This window comes from Triticum urartu, chromosome 1A, assembly GCF_056163025.1.
Source record: "Triticum urartu cultivar PI428250 chromosome 1A, HENAU_Tu73, whole genome shotgun sequence".
Taxonomy (NCBI): Eukaryota; Viridiplantae; Streptophyta; class Magnoliopsida; order Poales; family Poaceae; genus Triticum; species Triticum urartu.
This window is the reverse complement of record NC_141873.1, coordinates 516,405,811-516,415,624: the sequence shown is the minus strand read 5'-3', so window position 1 is coordinate 516,415,624 and position 9,814 is coordinate 516,405,811. Positions and strand designations below refer to the sequence as shown.

Here is a 9,814-nt window from a genome sequence, read left to right as displayed (position 1 = left end):
CCAAAGAGGGAAGGGAAGGGAAGTAAAGCAGCCAAGGCGCGTCTACTGAGCGAGCTTTCCCCGGCTGTACCCCTCTCCGCCCCGCCTCGCAGCTCCCCCCAGATCCAAAACCCAAGCGCGTGCCCGCCCCCGGAATCCAAACCCTAGCAGCGCCGCCTGCGATGAGGGGCCTCCGGGCGGACGCCGGCGGCGGCGGCGCATCCTCCTCCTCGTCGGCCTCCACCGCAGGTGATCGCGATTCCTTCCGCTGCGGCGCTGCCTAGTGATGTTCTGGCGGGCTGTAGTTTGTTGAGTTTGATCCGCCTGCCCGGGCTCGGACCCCAGCGGCCTCACCGTCGAATCTGTGCTGCACACGACGCTTCTCCGCGTGCTTCCGCCGAATTTCGTGTCCCTCGCGCGCGGCCTTGGCAGATTTTCTCGTTTTCGCGTGGCACCAATGGAGATTTATGTGTTTTTTTTTTGCTTCCTCTCCAGAGAGCTCGCGCTTCGACTCGGGGCAGTATTCCTTCTTCGGCAAGGCGCCGCTGGAGGGGCTGGAGCTCGGCGGCAGCCTGGCGGATGACGGGGGCCTGGACGGCGGCTATGGCGGCGGCGGGTTCGGTGGGCACGATGACGGGGCTTCTTACCAGCTGTCTCCTGTGGGGGAAGAGGTGCGGTTCTCACCGGCTTTGTATCCGGCCTCCCTGCTGTTGCTATCGATTGTGTGCTGCACTGCCGCATGCTTCGTAGAGTCCTGATTGTGAGTTGGTGCTCGCTACTGTTCGAAAGCTGTGAAATTATGCGCATTGCATGTTTCACACGGTCCTGACTGTGTTTGTTGCTGCTTGCCACTGTTGGATGAGTCATGGCTCATGAGTGGATGCTCTTTTGTGCAGTAGGATGATAGCTCTGTCCTTTTTAGGTACATTCGATTTTTTTTTTTTGCAAGGAGGGATCGTGGACTTTGGATGCAATAGAAAGAGATTTGCCCCTCTAGTTTTAGAGGGCGGTGAATCTGATTTAATATGATAAAAAAATAGTAAATTGCGTCCCTAAGCATTATGATCTCCCCAAAATGTACCTAAGAAAACTATTTTAGTTGGTCTTTCCAACTGGTTAGGACTTGACTGAACAAAATTGTTCTCTTAGAAAATGGAGGATACATTGTCAACTATGAGTGTTTTTTTTATAATAATAACTCAGTACTGAGAAATGTAAATTGGGCAATTGTCAGCCGGAAAAGACGTGATGGTAGGATGTGTCTTTGGATCGAATAAAATTCCTTCTTTTAGCTGCCTTCCTGTTGTTTAGTTTCAGCTTCCATTGCTCTGTAGCTGAAATGCGTTTCGCCGTGGAATCAGGATTTAGTAATCAATAAGTTATATTTTTCTCTGGAATGTTTAAAATTACAGACCAGGACCTTTGAGGGGTGTTGGTACAAGCTTTCTCTTCTTCTGCACTACGCCACACCACATACACAAACACTATCAGTGTTTTTGCCATCAGGACTTAGATTTGAGTACCCACATCCATTTATCGAGAAGATCTGGTCACCAAGTGCAACTTAAGGGATTGCTACTTGTAGTCAGTGCCTATAAGTGTGCAGGCCTATAGGCTGTAGCTGTTATACTGGAATGAAGAATCTGTTGCTACCAGGCTTGTCTGGAGATCAACATGTTCTATTTTCTTTCTTTGTAGTTGATTGCCCACTATAGACTTTCGTAGTAAGTATAATGATATAGGACTGACCTGTCAAACCTTCCACGTTACATTCTGAAATAGCTCAATTTCCACCAATTTCATATTTAGTGTTTCATAAGTAATTCCTAGATTTCCTTATTCTGCAAGTTTTTTCCTGCCTACTTTGTAACTTTGCTCACTTTTCTTTCAGCGTTGCTTTCTTTTGACTCCTGTAGTCATGTTCCCTATATTTTTCATGATCAAAATTTGCCGTCTTCTTATGTTCTTGCAGATTGATTGCATGAGTAACTTGTCTGAAATTGATGATCTTGCAAGCACGTTTGCAAAGGTTAGCAGCCTATACCAACTCCATTACTTCAGTTAGTTGTTTTATATTTCATGTGTTTTATACCTTTGGTTATAATACATCTTATCATCTATAGTTTCAAATGATTTAGTATGTCCAGGATTATGCTCTTGAAGGCTTATTACTTCATGCTCAATGCAGTTCTTTTCCCGCACCATTTCATGAGTCTTTCTAACATATAATATAGTCAACTGCTATATTGTGAAAAACCTATTAAAAATATGTTGTGAAAAAGATGATCTATCGTGTCAAATTATACAATCCTGAAAATGATTTTGGAGTACTCCGTGTTACTATATACTAGGGGGCGCTCCTTCCTTTTCCAGTTTCAGCCATTCATATATAGATTGATAAAAACACACCATATGCCCAGATTTAATTGGTCACACAAGTTAATATGTCATGAATCTCGGGATTGCACTTTTACATATCTACTAAATACCAAAGTTAAAATGTACCAATATGTAAATTAATGGAGTAGGTATAGTACTTTGTCAAAATCTTTGAGCCTTGTGAGTTGAAACTCAATTTAGGCCCTGGCGTCATGGGCCACCTGATGTTTTTCCCTTTTTATTTATCATGGAGTGCCTACTGAAAAAAAATGTCTTGTCTTCAGTTGAACCGAAGTATTAGCGGAACAAGGAATCCTGGTGTTATTGGTGATAGACGATCGATTTCCAGGGAAAGTAAGTTGCATTTCTGCCTCCAGTTACTCCTGAAGCTTGATATTGGAAAAGTTTATTTATGTTACATGCAGTCTAAACATAGGTATACTTAACATTGTGCTGGCAACCTTACTTAGACATGTTTAATATGAAAGATGATAAATCAAATCCTAAATATTGTCCATACATCTGTCTAGATTTTCATTTCTTTATTTTCCTAAAAATGTGCCTGAGTTCCTGAGCTAAATATTGTGTTTCTGTAGGTTCTTTGACTACCACCGACTGGGTTCAGGAAGCAGAGTTCTCGAATTGGGTAGATCATGATATACTGGGCAGCGATGAATCGCAGGACAGCAAACAATTGTGTCCACAGCCACAGTATTTGCCTCAGTTTGGAGAGTCGAAGCCATTGAGCCGAACATCATCCTATCCCCTGGAGCCACTACAACACCGCTCCAGTGAACCTATTCTGGGACATAGATCTCCTTCATTTACATCCTATCCTCCACCAGGTGGTGGTGAATTATCTTATCCTGCACAAGGTCTTACGCGGCACTCGAGCATTCCATCACCAGGTGCTGGTTACCAAATGGGTTCTCCAAGTTCGTCGCTTACTGGTTCTCCATATAACATGCCTGGTCTACCTCATGGACTGCGATTGGGGCGAAGCATGTCTTACACTTCTGCAGATCTATACGCGAACAACTTCCTACAAAATGAATGGCCAAGTCAAGCTGGTTCGCATGCTTTTGAGCATCTTAATCTACAGCCCAGTTTATTGCAGCAACAACTATCTTTTCCGAGTAGTTCAATGTCTTCGTTGCTATTTTCTCAGCAGCAACAGCAGCAGCAGAGGTTGTCACTAGTTCAGCCGCCTCATCACAATTACCTAAACATGCAGCCTCACTTGTATCACCATCATTCCCCAGAGATAATAGGCAGGTTTGATCATATTCCTAGTGTGCCTTCACCAAGGGACAAGAGATCAAGGTCAGGAAGAGGAAAACACAGTATGCGCTTTTCTCAACAACAATCTGATACAGCTGGCCAGAATGTTGACACTGGAGGAACAAAATTCAGATCAAAGTATATGTCATCTGAAGAGATTGATACTATTTTAAGAATGCAGCACTCTGGTAGTCACAGCAGTGATCCTTACGTCGATGACTACTACCACCAAGCTTGTATAGCCAAAAGATCTGTCAACTCTCAGCGGAAGGTGAATTTCTCCCCCGCATCAATAAAAGACTCCCACTCAAAGTCTAGGTCTGGTGGTGATCAGCATTCATATCTGAAGGTTGATTCTCTTGGAAGAGTGTCATTCTCTTCCATACGTAGGCCTCGCCCTCTTCTTGAAGTTGATATTCCTGCATCTGGTGATGGCCACAAGTCATCTACGAGGCCACTGGAGAAAGAGCCAATGCTGGCAGCAAGAATTACCGTTGAGGATGGTATATGTCTTCTTCTAGATGTAAATGATATTGACCGTGTGTTACAGTCTAGCCAGGCACAGGACAGCAGCTTCCAACTGAGGCGAAGGCGACAGGTCCTCCTTGAAGGCTTAGCTACATCACTTGAGCTTGTCGACCCTTTTGGCCCCAACAAACCTGGCAATTCATCTGGATTGGCCCCGACGGATGACCTTATTTTTCTCCGTATTGTTTCTCTCCCTAAAGGACGCAAGCTCTTGGCACGGTATCTCCGACTTCTTGCCCCTGGAAGTGAGCTGACCCGCATAGTCTGCATGGCTATCTTTCGGCATCTTAGGAGCTTGTTTGGGGGTTTGCCGTCAGATTCTGGTGCTGCAGAAACAACAGTTAGTCTTGCCAAGACCGTGTCCTCCTGCGTGCATCACATGGAGCTCAGTGCCCTCAGCGCCTGCCTCGCAGCTGTTGTCTGCTCGTCGCAGCAGCCACCTCTCCGCCCTCTTGGCAGCTCTGCTGGTGACGGTGCTGCTCTAATCATCAAATCAGTACTGGACAGAGCAACTGAGCTACTGGCCGACCCCCATTCTGCAGCCAACTACAGCAGGTCAACCCGTTCTCTTTGGCAGGCGTCGTTCGATGCCTTCTTTGGGCTTCTGACGAAATACTGCGACAGCAAGTATGGGAGCATTCTGCAGAGGTTCAGCATGCAGGGATCCAACTCAATGGCTGGACCTGAAGCCTCGAAGGCCGTCAGCAGGGAGATGCCCGTCGAGCTACTACGTGCAAGCCTTCCGCACACCAGCGAAGAACAACGCCAGATGCTTCTTGACTTTGCTCGGAAATCTATGCCTGTGATCAGCTACAACCACTCCGGCGCTAGCGGCGGGCATTCTACTACTTCCGAACCTGTCCCCGGTTAAAACTACATGTGCTGCTTGTCCTTCAGATGGTGATTGCAGAATTGGGATAGACAAGCTTCCTGTTTCGCAAGATGTGTGAGCTTGGAGAAGTTCCGTTGGCTCCATGTCAAAGTTAGCGTTCGTGAGGCTGTGACTAGGATGGAGGTTAATTTAATAGAACCAGCATTCCCCTTCAGGTGGGTGTATAATACCCGCCTGATGGCTATATATCCATGACAGATTGTCCATGTATGTACCCTGTGTTGTAACTGTGCAGTGATGGACCAGATGGAAACCTAGTTTTAACCCTTATTTTCTCCCGGTGAAAAACAAGGTGGTGGGGGGTGGCAATGGCTGTGCAAGTAGAGTTTGTACAAGCTATATCTTGTGTTTGCTGCTTCTTGGTGTTGGATGGGTGGGGTGGGGGATCTTGTGTGAGTGGTGGCAGTGTTGAAGCTCAGTTTGCTTTATCTATATTTCTATATGCATTGGTGTGATATGAGATGGATCCACACATGTGTGTGAGATCTTATCTTTGTAAGCTTGGTTATATGATTCGTGCCTTCTCTCATTTCGTATTGTTGCATCATTTTTTCATCTAGTGTTGTGCTCATTCGCTTTGCGCTGCAAAACCGGGCTTTTGTTCCTGGAAATTTGTATGTACAGGCGAATTTCATTTGCTTTGCGCTGCAAAACTGGGATTTTATTCCTGGAAATTTGCATGTACAGGCGAATTTCATTCGCTTTGCGCTGCAAAGCCGGGCTTTTGTTCCTGGAAATTTGCATGTACAGGTGGATTTGGCACGCTGTTATCATGTGCAAGCAGAGCAACGGCTTTTGTTCCTGGAAATTTGTATGTACAGGTGAATTTATCATGTGCAAGCAGAGCAAATGACTGAAGAACTTTGGCAGCAACAGCAGACTGCTACTCACAGGTGAAGTCTCGACAGCAGTCGGATTATCTCACCGCCACCGAAACCTTCTTCCTCCAGTCCGGCCGGCGAGGTCCCCCGGAGCTCGACGCAGAGCCGCCGTCGCCTTCTCCCCACCCGCCACGCCGGCGTCCAACACGCCACGGCGTTGGCACCGTCGCACCCACCACCACACAAGGTCAAAAACAGCTTACCAACCACTGTGTTTTCAGTTAAAAACACGGCGAGGCTGGCTTTGGTGCGATCGCCGTCTTCCCGCGAGATACCCATCCTGCCCTCCCCACCACCCTGTGCAGTCCACCAGATCTCAGGGGCAAATCCGTCACAGCCAGAAGCCCTCTCCCCCCAGCTTCGGAACCATCGCCCCCGCGCCGCGCTACACAGCGGCAGCGATGGCGCCCTAGGGTTCAATTCAACCCGCCTCGATCCCTCCGCGCGCCACAATGCAGAGCTCGCTCGCCCGGCCTCCGCCCCCGCCCCCGCCCCCCTCGGCGCGGGGCTCCGCGGGCGCGAGGTTCCTCGCTCGGCCCAGGCAGGCGCTGCCGGCGGTGAGATGCCACGGCGAGCCCGCGTCGTCGTCGGCGGCGGCGTCGGGATGGGCCCCGCCGACGCCGTTCACGGGGAGGGACCCGGAGGCGAAGAAGCCGGCGTGGCTGCGGCAGCGGGCGGCGCAGGGGGACAAGTACGCCCGGCTCAGGGAGTCGCTCGGCGAGCTCAAGCTCAACACCGTCTGCGTCGAGGCCCAGTGCCCCAACATCGGGGAGGTAGGTGGAGCCCATCGAACCTCTTGCCACGGAGCCGCCGTGTTCGTGGCTCGGGCGAATGCTTTCAGCGATTTGGTGATGGTTTGCCTGCTGCTGCTGCAGTGCTGGAACGGAGGTGGTGGCGCCGGCGGGGAAGGGGACGGCATCGCCACCGCGACCATCATGCTCCTCGGCGACACCTGCACCCGGGGCTGTCGGTTCTGCGCCGTCAAGACCAGTAACAAGCCCCTGCCGCCTGACGCCCTCGAGCCTCTGAAAACGGCCATCGCGATTGCGAGTTGGGGGTACAATCACTGACAATTATCGGCATGTTAAGATGTTACAAATTAGTATCTGATAATAAACGGTGTTTCTTTGCAGAGTGGACTATGTCGTGCTGACAAGCGTCGACAGAGACGACATCCCGGATGGTGGAAGTGGCCATTTCGCCGAAACAGTCAGGGCTCTCAAGGTTTGTCTCTGGCGCCTTAGCTTGCTGATTAAGTTGGTGAATCTACCATGTGATAGTTCTGGGTCTTCTGTTCAGGAGTTGAAGCCTACGATATTGGTGGAGTGTCTAACTTCAGATTTTCGAGGCGACCTGGAGGCAGTTGCGTCTCTGGCAAACTCTGGTCTAGATGTGTATGCGCACAACATCGAAACTGTGAGGAGTATGCAGAGAATAGTTAGAGATCCCCGAGCAGGGTAATAAGATTATCCGACTTCTTTTGTACGTTGCTCAGTCTATTGTGCTCCCACCATTGTGCATACTAACTAGGGGAGCCCCCTAAAGCACTATATCATCAATACCCTCCTCTGACTCCATCACACCCATTCACAGTACTCTAATGATTTGGTAACATGACATCTGTAATTTCAAAACCTGCATCTTCACTGATAATTTTAGAAGCAATTACAGAAGGGAAATCATTAATGTCATCATATTTGCATCTGGCGATGCAACTGCTACCTTATTTCCAATCCGTTATCTCTACAGATATGATCAGAGCTTAGGGGTTCTGAAGCAAGCAAAGGCTTGCAAAAAGGGCATGGTAACAAAGTCCTCGATCATGCTTGGTCTGGGTGAGACAGACGAGGAGATAAAGCAAACCATGGCTGACTTGAGGGCCATCGACGTTGACATTCTGACCTTGGGACAATACTTACAGGTTTGATGTTTAGCCCAGTTCTTTGAGGAGAATGTTTATCGACTTTACAGTGTATTGTTTATAGTTTATACTACCCTGCTGCCTTTGTAAATGCTGTAACACCCAAATCTCCTTGATCATACAGCCAACAGAAAGACATTTGAGAGTCAGAGAGTATGTGACTCCTGAGAAGTTTGATTTCTGGAAGGAGTATGGAGAATCTTTAGGATTTGTATATGTTGCTAGTGGACCTCTGGTAAGCATTGCATATAGCTGGTTATGTTTTTAGATAATAATATTTGAGACAAGGAATGCCAATGTTTATTTTAGAAGACAAACGTTTTACCAATTCTCACTCATCTTGTTAGTTGCAGTTTTGTGGTTGCTGCTGTTAGCAAACTACAGGAACTCACTTTTGTATTGTTGGACTTTTTTCAGGTCCGGTCCTCCTACCGTGCGGGGGAGATATTTGTCCAAAATTTTGTCAGACAGAAAAAGGCCCAGCTTGTATCTGCTGCATCCTAGTCTGATTCTCGTCAGTCCATTCTGTTCCGTGCCAGAGTTTTACACAGGAAGAGTTAGTTCTGAGGCCTCCAGAGCTTAGGGCGATGTTGATCCTTCAAAGTTTCGCGCTCGTCAGTTTTATGATTGCTTACACCTGATATTCAATTTCTCTGGGCACTTTGGCGCGTGTCGAATATTTTTGTTTGTATCACTTGCTTAGACAGATAGTTGTGTGCCTGTATGGAAATCCGGCAGATGTTGCATCTGCTGCTTCGTCTATGATTTATAGTGCTATATATAGTGGTGTCCTGATTGTTTCTGAAACAGTGTGTTTTGGCATGTCTGCTGGAGTTCCTTAGAGTTGCCATTACGTGCCTAAACTGAAAAATTTGTTGCACTTGCACTGGTGTGTGCCAGCTCCTTGCAAACCGAGTACTCACTTTGTTCACAAATATAATATGTTCTTTTTTTTTGCTGGTACTTTTTTCTGAATCGGATGTATATAGACATGTTTTAGTGTGTTTTTCACTCATTTCAGCCTATATGTAGTCCATTATGAAATATCCAGAAGGAGCAAAGAGTGAATACCCTTTAGGGACCTTTGGATACCAAGATTTCTGACCTCTTACTTTTGTAGTTATGAATTGGGGAATATAATCAATTATGAAACTATTATTTTTAGGGAAATTATGAAACTAATAAGTAAGCCTTCCCTCATCCCTATTGGTATCGGTTTGGGTCACTACCTAGAACCCTGCCAGAGCCCGCCAATTTGTCAAGTTGAGGCATTTCAATTTGGATTTCAAATAAAACCCTGAGCGGCAAAATAGCTCTATGCTAGAATCATAAAAAGTTGAATACCTCTTATTTGACTTCTTCATTAGTTTGAAATGCAACAAAGACCCAAATCTAAAATGCAAAGGTTATCTTATTCAAAACCGCATTCATCACATTCCCTCTCTCGATTTGACCGACCCTGCCACAACATTTGTACATTTGGATGCTACTACCGCACTTTCCAGAGGATTAGCTTCCAAGGATATTTATCCAGTTCACAATCATAAGAAATTTGTCCCCCGCCATATTTTCTTCCCTGGATTCCCATAATTTCTATAATTCTCTCATAACAGTGTCAAGAACCACACGTGTGCAAGTTTCCCTGCATGTGACTCAGACGTGTTTTTATCCTAGGTGTTGCCTACGACTTTGCATGGAGCTTAAATTAAAGCCATGAAACAAGTAGTTGGCAAATCTATTTTTCTATACTTGCCAATAAATGATGAGCTACAAAAGTATTCGTTTTTTTTCGTGTCAATATTATATTTGTAAACGGAGGGAGTACATATTTAACGGTATGGGAGGCCTGTTAGATCTGTGGGATCGGGTAGGGTAGATTAATCCGGTGAACCTACCTTGTCCTTGTGGCTCGAGGAGCTCCTGGTGCCGGTCATGGTGTCAGTGATGGCAGAG

General features: G+C 46.9%; 2 protein-coding genes across 2 annotated transcripts; both read left to right on the top strand.

Annotated features, from left to right (window-relative positions):
* Window positions 1-5,588, top strand: LOC125524273 (protein PAT1 homolog 1). The gene is made up of 5 exons (XM_048689355.2): window positions 1-228; window positions 475-650; window positions 1,952-2,008; window positions 2,643-2,712; window positions 2,955-5,588. The coding sequence occupies exons 1-5, from the start codon at window positions 162-164 to the stop codon at window positions 5,036-5,038; spliced, it is 2,454 nt and encodes an 817-aa protein (XP_048545312.2). The 5' UTR covers window positions 1-161; the 3' UTR covers window positions 5,039-5,588.
* A 198-nt stretch (window positions 5,589-5,786) lies between these two features.
* Window positions 5,787-8,815, top strand: LOC125524280 (lipoyl synthase 2, chloroplastic). The gene is made up of 7 exons (XM_048689365.2): window positions 5,787-6,713; window positions 6,816-6,997; window positions 7,074-7,164; window positions 7,240-7,397; window positions 7,690-7,861; window positions 7,986-8,096; window positions 8,279-8,815. The coding sequence occupies exons 1-7, from the start codon at window positions 6,393-6,395 to the stop codon at window positions 8,363-8,365; spliced, it is 1,122 nt and encodes a 373-aa protein (XP_048545322.1). The 5' UTR covers window positions 5,787-6,392; the 3' UTR covers window positions 8,366-8,815.
* Window positions 8,816-9,814: the final 999 nt, after the last annotated feature.

Coding starts and splice junctions, on each gene's coding strand:
- LOC125524273 (XM_048689355.2), top strand. CDS start 162: ATGAGGGGCCTCCGGGCGGACGCCGGCGGCGGCGGCGCATCCTCCTCC. Junction 651..1,951: donor TGTCTCCTGTGGGGGAAGAG/GTGCGGTTCTCA, acceptor ATGTTCTTGCAG/ATTGATTGCATGAGTAACTT. Junction 2,009..2,642: donor TTGCAAGCACGTTTGCAAAG/GTTAGCAGCCTA, acceptor TCTTGTCTTCAG/TTGAACCGAAGTATTAGCGG.
- LOC125524280 (XM_048689365.2), top strand. CDS start 6,393: ATGCAGAGCTCGCTCGCCCGGCCTCCGCCCCCGCCCCCGCCCCCCTCG. Junction 6,714..6,815: donor AGTGCCCCAACATCGGGGAG/GTAGGTGGAGCC, acceptor CTGCTGCTGCAG/TGCTGGAACGGAGGTGGTGG. Junction 8,097..8,278: donor ATGTTGCTAGTGGACCTCTG/GTAAGCATTGCA, acceptor GACTTTTTTCAG/GTCCGGTCCTCCTACCGTGC.